This window comes from Sorex araneus, chromosome 6 (assembly GCF_027595985.1).
Source record: "Sorex araneus isolate mSorAra2 chromosome 6, mSorAra2.pri, whole genome shotgun sequence".
In the NCBI taxonomy this organism is placed as follows: domain Eukaryota; kingdom Metazoa; phylum Chordata; class Mammalia; order Eulipotyphla; family Soricidae; genus Sorex; species Sorex araneus.
The window spans coordinates 96,243,198-96,261,237 of NC_073307.1; the positions used below are offsets into that span (position 1 = coordinate 96,243,198).

Genomic DNA, 18,040 nt, shown 5'->3' on the forward strand with positions numbered 1-18,040 from the left:
CAGTGCTTGGGGAACCATATAGGATGCCAGAGATTCAACCCAGATTGGGGCTATGACCGCAGTTCCCATCTGGACTATAGAGAAAACTTAGGGGACAGGGATACAGTTCTGTCAAAACAGATTTGCAATTGCCGTGCTTTTCTGGTCTCCCAGTTTATAATAATGATTTTTTTCCTTGAAACAACTTCTAGTAGATATTGCTTTGGGTAAAGTATTTTGCTTCAACTTCATAGGAAAGAGCTGCAACCCCCGTGGGAAGGCAGACACCAGGGACTTAGTTTAGTCTTTAAAACAACAACTGAAAGAGGAGGCTTGGAAACAGTCTTTCTCAAGGGACTGTTTAGACATCAGGGGGGAATCTTGTTACAGTAACTTGGAAAATGACAGACTTCGCCTTTTAGCAGTTTAGGAAGTTCTTGACTTCACAGGTTGCTAAGATGTCAGATTCATGCTGAGGAGTGTTAGTAAAGTGTTAGTTACACTTGCGAGAGAAAGCCATCCTCTTCACAGTTATAGGCAAACGATTTCTAATAGTTTGCACCTTTTCTTTTCACTTTTGCTTTCCTTGGTGTAGTATAAACATTAAATCCCCGTGGAAATGGGTACTTGAGGTCATAGAAAGTTGCTCCAGCAAAGAAACAGGAGCTCAAGGTGCTGCATGGGCTGCGTTCAGCTGCAGCCTCCGAGAAGCGCACTGTACTCTTCACCGTGAGCCTCGCTCCCCCCCCCCAGCCCATCACTGAAGTGCAGAAGTCACCCAGGCTGAAGCTGACAGACCTACTCACTGTCTTCTGCATCCATCACCCTCTGTTTTGTTTTTGCTTTTTGGGTCACACCTGGCAATGCACAGGGGTTACTCCTGGCTCTGCACCCAGGAATGACTCCTGGTGGTGCTCAGGGGACCATATGGGATGCTGGTATTCGAACCCAGGTTGACTGCATGCAAGGCAAATGACCTACGCACTGTGCTATTGCTCCAGCCGCAAGCATCCATCACCCTCTGATTCTAATTTCATCACCCCCAAATTAAACCCATTATCAGACATTCCTTATCTCCCCTTCTTACTGCCCCAGCAATCAGGAATTCATTTCCTGTTTCTGTGCATTTGCCTATTTGGGCCTTTTGTTTAACATGAAAACTTTACATGAATTTTATATGAATGTAATCACATACATGGTCTTTTATGACTGGGTTCTTTCATCACCTTAGTGTTCATCAGTACTTCCTTTTTAGGCTACGTTTTGATTATGCACCTGGGTTGTTTTCACTTTCGGGGTTTTTATAAAATTGTTGCTGTGAAGGGCCGGAGAGAAAAGTACAGTGAATAGGACCTTGTCACAGCCAATGTGGGTTTGCTCCCGGGCCCCACATATGCCCGCCCCACTGAGGTTCGCCAGGCATGATCCCTGGTAGTGCTTGGGACCATGCAGTGCTGGGACTGAATCTTCATCTCCTGCATGCAAAGTATGCTCTCCATCCAGCCCCTTGGGAGGGTTTCATGTGAAATCATTGTTTTTAAATATAATTCCTGGACTTTTTCAAAAAAGAAAGCATTGGAGCTGAAACAATAGTATAGCGGGTAGGGCATTTGCCTTGCATGCAGCAGACCTAGATTCAATCCCTGGCACCCCATATGAACCCCAAGCCCCTCCAGGAGTGATCCCTGGGTGCAGAGTCAGGAGTAATCCCCGAGCACCACGAGGTGTGGCCCAAAATAACCCCCTTCCCAAAATTATAAACACCATGTTCCTCTACTTAACCATCCGTAGTCACTATACTGTCCCCTGTAGCATGTGTATATTACCAGCATATATGTCTGGTAATATGTTTGACTTCATGAACAACCACAGCACAAAAGGCTGAGAACATTCCTCGTCATATCTGTCAAATACATTGCAGTAATTGGGTAGTTTTTCATTAGTCAGTAGGAAATACACTTTGTTTTCCTGCCTCGAGTTTATTTTTTATAACTAGTGCAGGATGACCACTCCACAGGCAGAGAGCAACTGTCCCATCAACGGGCCTCTCTTCTAGAAGCTCTGTGGGGGCCTGAGCACTTCGGGGGGCTGAGTTGGTGGTGGTACCCTAACCTCCCCTCATCCTGGACCTTGTAAACCTTGGCCCAGCAGGGCTGGAGGCCCTTGGCACTGCAGGGGAGCACATTTCCTGAGTATGGTGGGCTCGTCGCCGAGCCTGTGCCTGTGGCAGAGATGTTGGCCTTGAACTCCCAGGGCTGCACAAGAGTTTTGAAATCTCAGCACACAGACTGGGCATCATCGTTGGTCTGTGTCTTCGGTCCTTCTTGCTGTGGCCCCTGGCAGAGTGCATGCTCCTCCAGAACTCGGGGCCGCTCCCTCAGGAGAGGTATAGCTTTGTGATTGGGATTTCTCGGTTGCTGGGGAACAGTTATCCCAACGTGCCCACACGCACTGCATGCTGGGTCCAGGCAGGAGCCTGGCTGTGGGGTGCCGCAGGGCGAGTGCAGAGAACCCCCTCCGGGAGCAGTTGATCACAGCTCACTTTATTGCCGAGTACACACATTCTCATAGTCTTGGCTCACAGGAGAGCGTAATCACATTAGAGCTTAGCACTCTCGGCCTGTCACCTTTTCCTGTCTGCTTTGCCCCTGGTCCAATCCCCTTCAAGTCTCTACGTTGCAGTTAGAATGATTTGCTTAAGGAAGGCGTACATGACTGGGGATCGAGTGAGGCTCAAGGCTGGACACAAGATGCAGGCGCCCTATTTTGCTCTCTCTGCCCAACTATTCCCCCTTGTGAGGTTTCACTTCTGGGCAGCTTTGTAAGGCCGGGTTTTTCCTGCTCCAGTTGGTGCCATTTCTGTCCCATTTGGGGGACTGGTCTTAGTGGTATGGCTGCAACTTACTGCACCAAATCCTGCAGCTCCCCAAACACCGGAGCTGGAAGGAAAGTGCCTTGACTTTCAGTATTGAGTAAAACTTGTGCTTCCAAGACAAATCCTACCTGGGCAAGTGCTCCCCCCACCCTTGTTATTTTAATGTATTGTGAAACATTTTGGCATAAAGTGGTTCACAATCTTCTTGTTACCCTTCAATCCAGATACTGGCAAACCCTGTCTTCTCAGTGTTTTTCCTGCTCTGTCTGATCAGAGTTACAGACCTTTTTCTTTCTTTCTTTCTTTCTTTCTTTCTTTCTTTCTTTCTTTCTTTCTTTCTTTCTTTCTTTCTTTCTTTCTTTCTTTCTTTCTTTCTTTCTTTCCTTCTTTCTTTCTTTCTTTCTTTTCTTTTCTTTCAGATACTGGCAAACCCTGTCTTCTCAGTGTTTTTCCTGCTCTGTCTGATCAGAGTTACTGATCTTCCTTCCTTCCTTCCTTCCTTCCTTCCTTCCTTCCTTCCTTCCTTCCTTCCTTCCTTCCTTCCTTCCTTCCTTCCTTCCTTTCTTTGTCACACCTGGCTTTGCACTCAGGAATTACTCCTGGCAGTGCTCAGGGGACCATATGGGATGCTGGGAATCGAACCCGGGTCGGCCACATCCAAGGCAAACGCCCTACCCGCTGTTCTATCACTCTAGCCCCATTACTGATGTTCTTGATACTCTTAGAGAAATAGATTTTGGTGTCATTGGTTCTTCTCTTTTGTTTCTCATTTCATTGGTTTTGTTATTTTTTACTTTTTGTTCTTCTGCATACTTTTGAGGGGGGAGTATTTTTGGGCTAGACCAGATGGTGCTCAGAGCTTACTCCTGCCTCTGTGCCTAGGGACCACTCTAGTAGTCCTCGCCATGTGATGCTGGCATGGAGCCCAGGTTGGCCACATGCAAGTCCTTACCTGCTGTACTAGTTCTCTAGCCCTTTCTGGGTAGGTGAGGGTTGGGGGTATGGTGGAGGGTTTACCCAGTGGTGCTTAGCGTTTATTCCTGGCTCTGTGCTTAAGAATTGCTCCTGGTGGTGCTCAGGGAACTGTGTGGTGCCAGGTACGGAATCTGGGGTACTGCATTCAAGGCACTGAACTGTCTCCCTGGGCCCTCTTCTGCCTACTTTGGATTAAATTTACTAACAAGTTTAATAACTTAAAATCAAGGAATTTCTTAAAAGCATACAAACTACCAATGTTCCTTCAAGAAAAGATCATCTGAGTAGTCTTCTCTCTTCTGAAAAAACTGAATTGCAAGGTTCCACAAAGAAAACTGAAGGCACAGAAGGCTTCATTACTGACTTCTACCCAATACCTACAGAAGAAGTGCTAATTTCTGTATACTTTATCTGTACGGACCTTTCCTGAAAATTATAGTGGAGGGAATGCTCCCCAGTTTACTCTGTAAAGCATTCATTATTCTGATACCAGAAGAAGAAAAGGGCTTGGGAAGAAAACAACAGCTCAAATGCCCTTCATGAACACAGATGCAAGATGTCTTAATAAGGGCCAGAGAGATGTAAAGGGGCAAAGGCACTTGCCTTGCATGCAGCTCACCCGATTTGAATCCCAGCACCACATAAGGTCTCCCAAGCACCCCAGGTATCATTCCTGACACAGGCTCAGGAGTAATCCCTGAGCACCACTAGGGGTCTGGTTTAAAACCAAGTGTCTTAATAAATGTCAGAAGCTTTTATTCCATAACATACAGAAAGGATCACAGTCACCAGTGGGGAATTTAAGGGGTGGTTGTTCCCTTCAAGGGGCTCTTCCCCAGTTTCCTTAGACACATACTTTGACCAGGATCCAGAAGTTTGGGGTACCCTAGGACTCTGTGTGAAGCGATCTTCTTGGGTTCTGTTTGACAGCTTTATGCTGTTTGGACCACCTCTGTCCCAGCACCATCTCCTCAACCCTCCTGGGCTCACTCCTAACACTGTGGGATGGAAACTCACTCCATGTGGCCGGGGATAGGGGGGGCAGGAGTAAGGGTTTGGGGGTGGGGAGGGGGACATAGAGCCCATGTCCCTTGTTTTCCCTCAGATTCACTGTCATGTGAAGCCTGTCATTCAGTGTGTTCATGTTTGTTTTGCTTTTGGGGCCACACTCAGCAATGCTCAGGGGTTACTCCTGGCTCTGCTTCCCAGGAATAACCCTGGCAGTGCTCAGGGAATCATATGGGATGCCAGGGATGGAAGTGGGTCAGCTGTGTGCAAGGCAAACACCCTACCCACTGTGCTATCCAGCCCCTGTTTTGTTTTTCTTTTTCTGGTTTTCAAGTTGTTCAGGTTGGAAAAGTAAATCTGGTCCCTTCCATTTGGGCCAGATTCAGATATTCAGAGTTAGATTCTAAAATGATTGAACCCCATTTCTTCAGTTGGGTCAGATTTTATTATGTCTACATATCAAAATTTGGTGAAGTACTTAATATTTGACATTAAAATTGTTTTCAAGTTTTTCCCCAGCTGGGATGGGGGATCACACATGGCAGTGCTGAGGACTTATTCCTGACTCTGCACTCAGGAATTATTCCTGGTAGTGGTTGGGGGATCATACGAGATGGTAAGGATTGAACCCAGGTCAGCCATGTGCAAGATAAGCGCCCAATCCACTGCACTGTTTTCTCTGGCCCACACGTACAAACCTTGTAACTTCTACTGAAATGTCCTCAAGATAAGTTTGCGGGAGAATAGTTATTGGATCTACGTGTATGAAAATACATGACTATCGCAATCACAAGGAAGTATAGCATTAATGCAGCATTTTCACATTTTTACCACAAAAGCTAGTTTTTACCAGCATTTAACATCTGTTAGTGTGGCCTGGGGATTTGTTTTTGTCTTTTGATTTTGGGGCAAGGCTGTGCTCTGCGACTACTCTTGATATGGTACTTGGCTTGCCCCGACTGTGCTGTTGGACCATGTAGTACCAGGGATTACGCTCAGGTCTCCTGCATGCAAGCATGTGCCTAGCCATTGAGCTGTCTCCCTAGCCCAAGATTGTTTTGTTGCTCTGCATCCTTGCCAGCAGAAATGTTGGAGGCCACGCAAAGCAGTGCTCAGGAGCCACTTCTGGTAATGCTTGGGGACCCATGCGGTGCTAAGGATCAAACCCAGGGCTCCCGTTTGCAAGTCATGCGCTCCAGTCCTTGAGCCACCCCCCGGCCCTGCACGGGGGCAGATGTGCTGAGGGAGAGGCCAAGCATGAAGCCTGTGAGAATCCCAATGCTGGGGAGCCCTTGCCTTGGATACAGGGTTCATAGGCCTCCCTTTTCCAACAAAATGCTCATATTCCTTTGAATATTATTTTGGTTTTGGGTTGGGGCACACCCAGCTGTGCTGGGGGCTACACCAGTCTCAGTGCTTGAGGAGAAGCATTGCTCCTGACAGTGCTCAGGGGTCCATATGGCACCCTTCCCTCCCTGGCCTTAGTTTACTGTTTAAGCACCTGTGGTCTCCACATTGCCGCCAGCCTGCAGCCTTTCTCCCTCTCACTGGCCTCGTGCTGTTCTCTACCCGCCAGTGCTTCAGAGCCCGCGCTTCCCTGTAGAGGAATCCCGCTCAGAAGCCCCTTGGAGCACCTGGCTCCCACCTCCTCTGGGGCCATGTGGCCACTGCGGTGTTGTCAAGAACAGGAGGTGACAGGACAGAAGTCCGAGTGTGTGGGCCTGAGCCCAGCTCTCCTGGTTCTGTCAACAGGCAGTACCACACCACAGTGGTCATCCGCACAAGCCATCTGAAACCCTTTGCTTGGTGTGCAGACCTCGAGGCAGAGGACCAGGCAGAGAGAAAAGACACCTTCAGGCATGTGAACTGAAATTTGAAACATCCCATTAGGCTTGAGTGATAGCACAGCAGGTTGGGTGTTTGCCTTGTACGTGCTCCACCCGGGCTCGATTCCCAGCATCCATAAGGTCTCCTAAACATCCCCAGGAGTGATTCCTGGGTGCAGAGCCAGGAGTGACCCAAAAACATAATAATACAATAGAGTATCCTATTAGGAGCACCCATCTTCTTTTTTCATTTCGGGGACATAGCTGGCAGAGCTCGTGGCTTACCCCTAGCTCTGTGCTCAGGGTGCTGTGTGGGGTGCTGGGCTTTAAACCTGGGTTAGGCTCATACAAAGCGAGTGCCGTACCCGCTGTACTGTTGCTCCAGCCCCAGGGGTACCCATCTTCTTTCTTCAAAAGTTTCTCTCACTCAGTCCCTCTGTGATTATCAACGAGGGGAGACCGGGGTGACGTGGCTAATTCCGCCTCTACCAGGCGTTTCATGGCAACCAAGGGCAGGAAAAACCTGCCTGCCAGCTTTAAAAGGTCACTTCTGGCTCCTTAGGGAAGAGGGAGATGCCAGGCAGCCAGTGGGAGAGGTGGACACACTCTCTCTCTCCCTCCTCTTCTTTCTCCCTCCTCTTCCCCCGCCCCTGACCCCCCCCCCCCCCGCCCCCGTCACCTCCCAGGGTGCCTGGCGTGTGTGAAAGGCTCAACATTGCTCTTCCTGGCCTCTGGATCGCTTTTCCCTCAGAGTCTCTTACGTGACCTCACTTTCTTTACTTTGTCCAGCTGTCACCTGAGCGTCAGTGTGTTTCCTGACCACTCTGCATGTGTGGCCACTCTCCCGACCCCCCTCTGCCTTTACTTTTGTCACCTTTCCTCTCAGTCCCATAGTGATGACTCCTGACATGTATTGTCTCCTCTCTGGTGGCTGCGCGTGTGCTTGTCACGCCACGTCCCGTCCAGTCCTGGCCACTCAGTAATTGTGGAATAAATGAGAGTGAGCCGGAGGGGTGTTTTTGAGACCCTCCCTTCCTCTCCCCCGCCCCCCATTCACACACACCTGCTCTCCTCTCCCCTGCAGGAAGGAAACTCCTGGGCTGTGCACAGTGAAGGGTCTTTCTCAGGTTCCCAGCCAACACCTGTCATGCTGGATCATATAAAATTGCCGTTTTTATGGGTGAACTGGGGGACATCAGCAGAAGCCTCCGGTTTATAGTATCCCTCCATGTAGAAGGCCAGTCCTACCAGGCACTTTGTAGAAACTGTCAGCACTTCTACTACTTGCCTGGGTGCCACCCACGGACTTGCTCTGTCAAGCAGCTCATTGGCGTTATCACTTAGTTCCCATAACACTTGTTAGTGTTTCATTGCAAGAAAGCGGGTGTGGGAGCTGCATGGGGCAGTGCAGAGGCTGTGCTGTGAGCAAGCTGTGCTCCGTCATTTCTCGGGCCGGAGGGGGTCGTGGGAAGCATGGTGATAGGGGAGTCCCGAGTGACAGCTTGACATGGGTCTCTTCTCGGCTTGTTTCGTGTGTGTGTAGGGGGGGTTAAATATTAAACATACATAGAAGTTTAATGTTTTTTAAAGAAAAGCAAAGATATTGCTTTAATGTAGATAAAAAACACAATTGTTGGTACAGTTTTAGAGCTGAAATTGATTAGGTAACAAAGTTCCAATATTAAAATCAGTAAGTTTAAAAATCATTCTTTTAATGTGAAAATTATTACATCTAGGATGGGGTTGTTAAGTCCTGGCCTAAAGAGTTACTAAGCTATTGCTAGTTGAGCCTCCCGTGATGTTTGTGATAGTTTGATTGACTTCTGTGTTGCTTGCCCATCTAATTTGATGTATTTTTCCTGGAACTTCAGTATCGAGGAATTTGGGGCTGTCCGGAGACGTCAGGATCTGTGGTTTGGCCGGTGGGCGTGGCTACGGGGCTGCTGGAAGCCGGGGGGGCTGCCTGGCCCTCCTTGGAGAGGACTCCAGAGTTTGTAGCCTAGATCCCGGGTACCTGAAATTTTCTGCAGTTCTGTTCTCTGCAGTTTTAGTGAAGCGGTGGAGTGGGGCTGTTGGTGGGGGTGACTTTGGCAGGGCAGGGATTCTGCCTGCCCCCCTCCTGAGCGTGCCCCCGGGTTTTCAGCTCTGTAGACTGGAGTGTCCCTGGATCTTAGCATCTTGGTTGCCTCTCCTCAGAGATGTAGTTGGGAATAGGTGGGGCAGGGCTGATGGGAAGTCAGGATTTAAATATATTTCAGATGCGTCCTGAGGGCCACCCCAGTGGTTCTTGGGAAGCCTACACTCCTTTGGATCACTCCTGGCAGTTTTGGGGTAAACTTTGGGGTGCTGGGGGTTAAACCCGGGTCAGCCGTGTGCAAGGCAAGCACCCTACCTGCTGCACTGCCTCTCCAGCTCCCAGAGTCCCTCCTTTCCTAACGAGGACGTGAGTAGTCACTTCCCGTGGTATGAGGAGCTGCTGAGGACATCATTGTCCTCTTGAGAAATGTCCAGACTGAGGCTTCTCTGTTAGGTGAGACCTTTTCCTCCCCACGGCCACAGGCTGCTTGAGAGTGCTTTTCCCTTCGCTCCCAGACCAGGGCAGATGTTTCTGTACCAGATGAAGCCTGAGAACCTTCCAGCCGGGAGACCCTAGCACAGGGAAACGCCTCTGTGGACCTGCAGAAGCTTCGCCTGGCATTCCCCGCCTCCATCATGTCTGGTAGGAGGAGGAGGGGCCCTCCCAGGGGAAGGAGCAGCTGTTCCTTGTTCACTGGCAGTCCAGCCCAAGGAAGGCGGAGGGGCTGGGTCGTTCCCCTGATTCTGTCTTCTTCCAGCAGCCTGCGCCCCTTTCTCTGGTGGAAGAGGAGGCCCAGAGTCCCTTCCCTCCCCAGCTGTCCCATTTTATTGTTTTGGGGATCAAAGCCAGGGCTTCCCCATGCAAGGCATGTGCTTTGCCCCCTGGCCGCCCACCCAGCCCTTTGGCCTGTGCAGTCTCGGGGAGCAGTGGCTGAGATAGCCCCGCTTGAATTTTCCTGCTGAGTTCTCTGCATTTCCTCCCCGTCTCCTCCTTGATTTTAGGGAGTCACATACCTTCTGCCACTGGCCCTTTCTCGGCTCTGACTCCAAGCATGTGGCCCCAGGAGATCCTGGCCAAGTACACACAGGTAGGACTCGCGGCTCTGAGGAGACGCCACTGTAGGCTGCTCCTATGTGTGGGGTCCCCACCGGAGGAGCAGTCTCGCTCCACCACCTGTGTGGTGTTAGGTTGGAGGTGAAGGCTAGTGACGCAGAACTGCACCGAACATTTCTCGCCTTGATCTTACTCTTTGCCCTTTGAAGAGAACAAGGAAAGTGCCAGAATTCAGAGCCTGTGGTGGTTGCCCGGAGCTGAGTGACTGTTCGGGTGGGTTGCCCCGGACATGGTGTGGGTGGGTGGAGGCCTCAGAAGCAGCCTTCTCTCCTAACCGTGTTTCTAGAAGGAAGAGCCTGTAGAGAAACCAGAGTTCTACTACGATGAATTTGGTTTCCGCATGGACAAGGAAGGTAAGAGGGAGCCCCCGCACCCTGGGGGTGGGGTGGGGTGGCTTTAGCTGGTGAGCCTGTCGCTGCAGTCTCCATGCTGGAGAATACAGCCGGATCTGCAGCCCGGGGTAATGCTAAGTTGTCCTAGACTGCTGGGGGTCTTCAACTAATTTTATTCATCTTAATCTGATAATAATGGTCATTTGGAGAAGTTAAAAGACAGAAAAGAAGTATAAAGATTGTAACAAAGTAGGGCTGGAGAGGTCACTCAATGATCTGGGGCATCAGTTGTGGCCCAAAGACCAAAACAAAAGCAGCTTACAACAGGTGGCCCGTGGTCCCAAGGCCCGGGACAACTCTCTCCTTAGGTCTTCTTGCCCTGCTTCTTAGTTATTTTATACCCTCTTAGTTATCTTTCATAACTAAAATGGTATACACATTTTTATATCGTTATTTTTCTTCACTTTATACCAGAAGCATTTTTTCCCTGTCACTTAAGGCAGATTTAAAATGACCAAAAAGAGCTCAAAGAGTGGCACCTCTGTTTGATCCTGATACCGCGAGGCCTCCTTGGGCACCAAGGCAGGAGAAGCCCCCAAGCACCTCCAGATGTGGCCCCTCAAGTTTCTCCCCCTTCCCCAGCAAGAAGATGCTTTTGAAGCTTGTATTTTAGGGCTGGAGAGAGAGCAGTGGGCAGGGCGCTGGCCTGCTTTCAGTCCCAAGCGCATATGGGCCCTTGAGCACCGCCAGGTGTGGCACAAAAATAAAAGTATATTTTTCAGTGGCTGCAAAATATCTCATAATGGGTTTATCATAGTAAGTGGCCCAGAGGCCACTCCCGTTGTTGTCAGCCACCTGTTGGTTCCCAAGTCACGGGTGGAAAGCCGCTTGCCAGCCCCAGGGTAGAGCTGCGCCTGCGTGGTGATTGGGACTCCGCCCTGGGTCCCGACTCTCTGGCTTTTAGGGAAATATTTGGACGTTTTAAAAGCAGGGCCTGAAAAATCAAGGAAAATGTTCAGCATGATTGGGACAGTGCTGGGACATCGGTCACTTGCCACCCAGCCCAGTGTACACTTAGTGAGTCATTAAAGGTGCCTCATAGGCTGCTGGGCGAGGCGTTAGGCAGCCCAGGCGTGGCTGTCTCCTCTCCAGGGCTGTGCAGCTCAGGGTCTCAGCCAAAGGCCATCCAGGCCAGGGCTTTCTGAACACCGAGGCTAGGAGTGGGCTCGGCGGGGCCCAGACGGTGCCACTTGATCTGACCTGTTTGTGTCTCAGCCATCGTGAAGCCAAGGAGAGGGCAGGGTTCACAGGTTGGGGGGAAAGAGCCGGGCTGGCCCTTGGGGGTGTCCAGGGCCCTGCCCTAAAGCTGCCCTGTGCTCTCTGGGCAGACGGAGCTGACCCCAGTCCCAGCCAGCTGTCAGGGGCACCCCTGCTGGAGGACCCTGCACAGCGGCTGCGGTGGCAGGCGCACCTGGAGTTCACCCACAACCACGATGTGGGGGACCTCACCTGGGACAAGATCGCCGTGTCCCTCCCCTGCTCTGAGAAGCTCCGCTCCCTGGTGCTGGCAGGCATCCCGCACAGCATGCGGCCACAGGTGAGGCCCCCGCAGGACCCCCAGGCGCGTGCCCACGTCCCGTCGCATGAGGCACTGAGGCTGTGCCTCCCCCCAGCTGTGGATGCGACTCTCGGGGGCCCTGCAGAAGAAGCGGAGCTCCGAGCTGTCGTACCGAGAGGCGGTGAAGAACAGCTCCAACGACGAGACCATCGCTGCCAAGCAGGTGAGGTGGGCGCGCCGCAGCCCTCCCGGCCTGGGGGGTGGCTGCCCTGGCATGGATACCCAGTCCTGGGGGCTGGGGCCCACAGCTGTGCCTCAGACCCTCACTGTGGGGGGGACAGATCGAGAAGGACCTTCTCCGCACCATGCCCAGCAATGCCTGCTTTGCCAACGTGAGCAGCATCGGGGTGCCCCGACTGCGCCGGGTTCTCAGAGCACTGGCCTGGCTCTACCCTGAGATCGGCTACTGCCAGGGCACAGGCATGGTGAGTCCAGCCCGGAGGGGGGGTCCCCCTCCTCCAAGTCCTGGCTAGAGACGCCTGTGCCTGCCCGGCCAGGTGGCTGCCTGCCTGCTGCTCTTCCTGGAGGAGGAGGACGCCTTCTGGATGATGTGCGCCATCATCGAGGACCTGCTGCCTGCCTCCTACTTCAGCACCACGCTGCTGGGCGTGCAGACGGACCAGAGGGTGCTGCGCCACCTCATCGTGCAGTACCTGCCTCGCTTGGACAAGCTGCTCCAGGAGCACGACATCGGTGAGCGCCTCCCACGGGCCGCCTCTTCCCCAGCCTGGGTGCGGGAGCGGCCTTCCGCAGGCGGTGCCGCCACGGGCTCCGTCTGTGCCCACAGAGCTGTCGCTGATCACGCTGCACTGGTTCCTCACGGCCTTCGCCAGCGTCGTGCACATCCGGCTGCTGCTGCGCCTCTGGGACCTGTTCTTCTACGAGGGCTCCCTGGTGCTCTTCCAGACCACGCTGGGCATGCTGCGCCTCAAGGTGCTGCCGCGCCCCCGCGCCCCCTCCCGGCGGCTGCGGGCAGGAACCAACCCGCCTGCCCCTGTCTCCCGCTGGCACAGGAGGACGAGCTGATCCAGTCCGAGAACTCGGCCTCCATCTTCAACACCCTGTCCGACATCCCGGCACAGATGGAGGACGCCGAGCTGCTGCTGGGGGAGGCCATGCGGCTGGCTGGCTCCCTCACCGACATGGCCGTGGAGACCCAGCGCCGCAAGCACCTGGCCTACCTCATGGCAGACCAGGGCCAGCTCCTGGGGACCAGCGCCACCACCAATCTCTCTCAGGTGGGCGTGGGGACACCCAAGTGAGGGAGGCTGGGGGAGTGACTCCTACCTGCCCACCACCTGACTTCCCTATAGTGACTTGCCTTTTAGTGGGGGTGTGGGGGTCACACCTGGCTTTGCTCACGGGTTCCTCCTGGCAGTGCTTGGGAGACCCTGTGGGGCGCCAGGGATAGAACCCAGGTCGGCCACCTGCAAGGCAAATGCCCAGCCTGCTGTACTAATCGCTCTGGCCCCAGTGACTCGCCTTCTTTGGGTTTAGCTTGTTTTGGGGGTCACCTGGTGGGGCGCAGGGGGACTGTGTGTGGTGCTGGGGATCAAGGCTGGGTTGTCTGCTCACAAAGCTTTACCCGCTCTACTGTCCTAAACCCAGCTTTGACCTGGCAAGCAGTTCAGTAAGGTTCTCACCTCAGGGGTCACCCCTCCCAGGAGGTTCTGGGAGTTTCCACCTATTCCAGGCGCCCCCTGCTGGGCCGGCCCGGGCTGTGGCTGACCTGCTCGCCCGCTCCCCGTCTCCCCCACAGGTGGTGCGCCGCAGGACCCAGCGCCGGAAGTCAGGCATCACCTCCCTGCTCTTTGGTGAGAACGTGGAGCCGGCCGGGCGCACCGCTGGGAGCTCCTGGCTCCTTGGAGCTGGCCGCCACCACTCTCTGCCTTCCAGGAGACGACGACTTGGAGGCGCTCAAGGCCAAGAACATCAAGCAGACAGAGCTGGTAGCTGACCTTCGGGAAGCCATCCTGCGAGTGGCGCGCCACTTCCAGTGCACGGACCCCAAAAATGGCAGTGTGGTGAGTCTCTAGTGCCAGCCTTCTCGCCCCGCACAGAGGCCTGATTTAGGGGCTTCCGTGAGCCCCATGAGTGGGCACGGTGCAGGTGTGGGGAACTGGGCCTTTCTGTTCGCTGGGGCAGGAGCTGACCCCAGACTACAGCATGGAGAGCCACCAGCGTGACCACGAGAACTACGTGGCATGCTCACGCAGCCACCGGCGCCGGGCCAAGGCCTTGCTGGACTTCGAGCGGCATGACGATGACGAGCTGGGCTTCCGCAAGAATGACATCATCACGGTGGGGGCTGGGGGGGGTCCGGGAGGTGGCCCACCGGCTCTCTCCTCACCCCCAGAAGCGAAAGATTCTGGGTGACCCAGGCTTTGCTGTCCATGCAGATTGTCTCCCAGAAGGACGAGCACTGCTGGGTGGGGGAGCTGAATGGCCTGCGAGGTGAGTTGGAGGGAGTGGGAGGCCGTGACGGCGCGCCCTTTGCCCCCTCCCACCCGGGCCTTACCCACAGGGCTCTTCTGCCCCCACAGGCTGGTTTCCAGCCAAGTTCGTGGAAGTCCTGGATGAGCGGAGCAAGGAGGTGAGGGGGTGAGGGGGTGCTGGTGGAGGGAGAGGCTGCGGGTCTCCGCACAGGCCTGGGGCTTCTCACCCCACCTCTCCCCGTCAGTACTCCATCGCAGGGGATGACACTGTGACAGAGGGGGTCACAGATCTCGTGAGAGGGACCCTCTGCCCAGCCCTCAAGGCCCTGTTCGAACATGGACTCAAGAAGCCGTCTCTGCTCGGGGGAGCCTGCCACCCCTGGATGTTCATTGAGGAGGTAACTTGGGGCTGGGACCCCAGGGAGCTGGCAGTGTGGGCTCTGGCAGGCCTGGGCAGACCCCGTGTCCCTCTCTCCCCCCAGGCAGCGGGCCGGGAAGTCGAGAGAGACTTTGACTCAGTGTACTCCCGCCTGGTGCTCTGTAAGACCTACAGGTAACACTGTGGCCTGGGGGGCGGCGGGGCAGGCCAGGGACCAGGGCAGCACTGGCAGCTTTGGTCCCTTAGGTTGGATGAAGATGGCAAAGTCCTGACCCCCGAGGAGCTGCTGTACCGGGTAAGCAGGGCCAGGGGCCCTGGGGCGGGGGGAGGGGGGTATCAGGCAGTAGGGGCAGCTCCATGACACTCCGCCCTGCAGGCAGTGCAGTCGGTGAACGTGACTCACGACGCCGCGCATGCACAGATGGACGTCAAGCTCCGTTCCCTCATCTGCGTAGGGCTCAAGTGAGTGGCTGCCCTGGGGTTTGTGAAACTGACTTTTTGGAGGCGGCTTTGGGTCACACCAGCAGTGCTCAGGGTTTACTCCTGGTGGGGCTCAAGGGACCATCTGGGTGCTGGGGGTGGAACCCAGGTTGGCCGTGTGCAAGGCAGGCACCTGCGCCCCCTGAAGCAGATTTCTTAAGTTGCTTAGGCACCTCCAGAAATGAGACACAGCACGCTGAACCCTGTCGTGCCTCAGAGCGGACAGGATGGGACAACTGCGGGACGGGTGGGGCGGGCTGGGAGGATAGGGCCCCACCCAGCTGCCCTGCCTGTCCAGCGAGCAGGTCCTGCACCTGTGGCTGGAGGTGCTGTGCTCCAGCCTGCAGACGGTGGAGAAGTGGTACCAGCCCTGGTCATTCCTGCGCAGCCCAGGCTGGGTCCAGATCAAGTGTGAGCTTCGGTGAGTCTGGGCGGGGCAGGGCTAGGGGTGGGAGCGAGCCTGCCGGAAGGCCACTAACCAAGCCCCCTCCTCACCATCAGTGTCCTCTGCTGCTTCGCCTTCAGCCTCTCCCAGGATTGGGAACTGCCTGCCAAGAGAGAGGTGGGTGACTGGGTGGCTGAGGCAGGGCCTCGTGGGGCCCTTACGCCGGCCTCATCCCCCTGCCTGTCTGTGCAGGAGGAGAAGCAGCCCCTGAAGGAGGGTGTGCAGGACATGCTGGTGAAGCACCACCTCTTCAGCTGGGACATAGATGGCTGACTGTCCTCGTGACCCTGCCCCCAAGCAGCGCCGTCTTCCTTAGTGGACACAGAAGTGCCCGGTCAGTCTTGGGCCAGGATCTCTTCCAGACTGAGATGAGGGAAGGAGGCAGCCCTGAACCTAGAACCTGGGTTCCAGCCAAACGGGAGAGCCACTGCTGTTCAGTTGCATTTTGCTCAGGAAGGGGACGGCCCAAGGCACCTTGGGCCTCTTTGATTTGTAAATAAATTGTGTCTGAGCAAGTGGTGCCTGTCTTCTGTCCTTCCTGGTGTTGAAGTCACCGCCAGGCTGGACAGAGGTTCCCTGCCCACACCACCCATCCTTGCATGGACTGAACAAGGAGTGACCAGCCAGTGTTTTTGTTTTTATTTTAAAAAGTTCACACAGCTCCCCCCAGCCAGCACTGCTATTGGTGATGCCATCCGTAGTTCGCTCCAAGTAACAGGGCGAGGCCAGGAGGAGCCATGGCTGGAGGGCCGGTCCTGGCGGCACCTCTGCCCTCATGGCACTGATAAGGAGCAGGAAGCAGGACGGGTGGGGTACAGGCTGTGGCCTGGTGTCTACATGTCAAACACACGTGATGGGTGGGGTGTGCTGTGTTCACCTCCCGCTCCCAAAAATATATGTATATATATATGTGTATGTACGGCGATATATAATATGTATGTACAACTGTACAGAAAATGTTTGCCACCAACCTCTAAATGGTCATCCTTTCCAAGCTCCTAATTAATGGCAGGGAATGGGGAGGTAGAGGCCTAGCTTCTTCCCTTGCAAGAAAAGTGGGGAAAGAGATTCGGCCTGGGTCTTGCCTGCTTGAGCCAAACCGCAGGTCGCGCCCAACCTCTCAAAAGGAGGTCAACTAGAAACGGGCCCGTCCAGGCCTCCAAAGCCCCAGGGTGGTACCCAGAGCTGCTGCTTGGTAGCATCCCGCCCTCTGCCCTCAGTTCCCAGGAAGGGGGACAGCAAGGCCTGTGATTGTCAGGACTCATGACCACATGGAGGCAGGAGTTCCTGAGGGTCCCCAACTGCCAGCCCCCAAGAGCTACAAGCAGGAGTCCCAGTGTAGCTGCAAGTCATGGCCGTCCAGGAAGTCCGTGGAGAAGAGGCTGGGGGCTGTGGTGCTGAGCGGGGCCAGACTCAGCACAGGGCCACCCGATGACAGCTCCAGCCAGTCCATGCTGTCCAGGTGGCCATCACCTAGGTCCAGGCCTACACCGCTAGGCTCAGGGGCAAAGTGCAATTCCGAGGTGTCCATGGGTGAGGGAGGATGGTCCAGAATGGCTGAGCTGCTCAGCATCTGACTGTGGAGTTCGTCAATGAGGGACTCCGGCCCCTCGTGCCCAGCAGTCAGCAGGGGCAGCCCCGTGCTGCTCTCTAGGAAGTCCTCCAGACGGCCAGGGAAGCTGGACCAGCCCGATGGCGGGATGGCCTGGGATTGCTCGGCAGAAGGTGTGGACTGGGCATCCAGGGGGGAACTGCAGGCATCTGTGGAGGTGGCTTTCTCTCTACCTGGCTCCTTGAAATCTGCTGAAATCTCTGCCAATCAAAAAGTGAGTCAGCATCAGAAACCAGGTCTCAGTAGGTCCAAGATCAGACCCTACTGTATTTATAGGCGCCGAAATAATACCTCCCCTAAATTTTGTGCATCAAGAGACACTACTGTTGGGGCTGGAGCAATAGTATAGCAGGTAGGGAGCTGGCCTTGCAAGTGGCAAAGCTGGGTTTGATCCCAGGCATCCCATATGTTCCTCAGCACTACTGCGTGTGCAACAGAAAGATACTACTATAAAGAATAAAGAGACAACTGATTGAGAACACTTAAAGAACTATAATTCAACACCAGACTGAAAATGGGCAAGGAAATGTTATTTGTCCTGTAGAAGATAACATGAAGAAAATGAAAACTAGCCACAAGGGAACACTTTATACCCACTCAAATGGCTATTAAAGTGTTGGGGAAGACCTGGAAAAATAGGAATAGGAACGTTTGTGCATTCTGAGTATAACTGAAGACGGTGCAGCTGCCGTGCAGAACAGTTCTGTGGTTCCTCCAGAAGTTAAAAATAGAATTAGCACATGAACCAGCAGTTCCATCTGGGCCCATTCCCAAAAGATGAAAACTAGGCAGATGCCTATACCCCACGTAACAGCATTACAAGAGCCAAAAGGTACAAGCAGTCCCAGTTTCTATGTACGGAGGACCACACTGGGATCTCTCACTA

The 18,040-nt window shown here is 54.1% G+C and overlaps 2 protein-coding genes across 3 annotated transcripts in view; one reads left to right on the forward strand and one right to left on the reverse strand.

Moving 5' to 3' along the window:
* SGSM3 (small G protein signaling modulator 3) overlaps window positions 1-16,061 on the forward strand; it is a 33,032-nt gene extending 16,971 nt beyond the window's left edge. Inside the window, exons 2-22 of the mRNA XM_055144164.1 lie at window positions 9,256-9,382; window positions 9,742-9,827; window positions 10,140-10,206; window positions 11,574-11,782; window positions 11,859-11,966; window positions 12,085-12,228; window positions 12,301-12,496; window positions 12,591-12,736; window positions 12,817-13,041; window positions 13,563-13,617; window positions 13,700-13,827; window positions 13,949-14,104; window positions 14,203-14,257; window positions 14,347-14,396; window positions 14,484-14,636; window positions 14,721-14,791; window positions 14,864-14,912; window positions 14,994-15,079; window positions 15,396-15,518; window positions 15,599-15,659; window positions 15,735-16,061. Coding sequence (XP_055000139.1) covers window positions 9,376-9,382; window positions 9,742-9,827; window positions 10,140-10,206; window positions 11,574-11,782; window positions 11,859-11,966; window positions 12,085-12,228; window positions 12,301-12,496; window positions 12,591-12,736; window positions 12,817-13,041; window positions 13,563-13,617; window positions 13,700-13,827; window positions 13,949-14,104; window positions 14,203-14,257; window positions 14,347-14,396; window positions 14,484-14,636; window positions 14,721-14,791; window positions 14,864-14,912; window positions 14,994-15,079; window positions 15,396-15,518; window positions 15,599-15,659; window positions 15,735-15,815 — 2,256 coding nt within the window. The 5' untranslated portion in view covers window positions 9,256-9,375 and the 3' untranslated portion in view covers window positions 15,816-16,061. The remainder of the gene's footprint in view (window positions 1-9,255; window positions 9,383-9,741; window positions 9,828-10,139; window positions 10,207-11,573; window positions 11,783-11,858; window positions 11,967-12,084; window positions 12,229-12,300; window positions 12,497-12,590; window positions 12,737-12,816; window positions 13,042-13,562; window positions 13,618-13,699; window positions 13,828-13,948; window positions 14,105-14,202; window positions 14,258-14,346; window positions 14,397-14,483; window positions 14,637-14,720; window positions 14,792-14,863; window positions 14,913-14,993; window positions 15,080-15,395; window positions 15,519-15,598; window positions 15,660-15,734) is intronic.
* A 97-nt stretch (window positions 16,062-16,158) lies between these two features.
* MRTFA (myocardin related transcription factor A) overlaps window positions 16,159-18,040 on the reverse strand; it is a 96,056-nt gene continuing 94,174 nt past the window's right edge. For both annotated transcript variants that reach the window (XM_055144163.1, XM_055144162.1), the window contains exon 13: window positions 16,159-17,354. In XM_055144163.1, coding sequence (XP_055000138.1) covers window positions 16,861-17,354 — 494 coding nt within the window. In that variant the 3' untranslated portion in view covers window positions 16,159-16,860. The remainder of the gene's footprint in view (window positions 17,355-18,040) is intronic.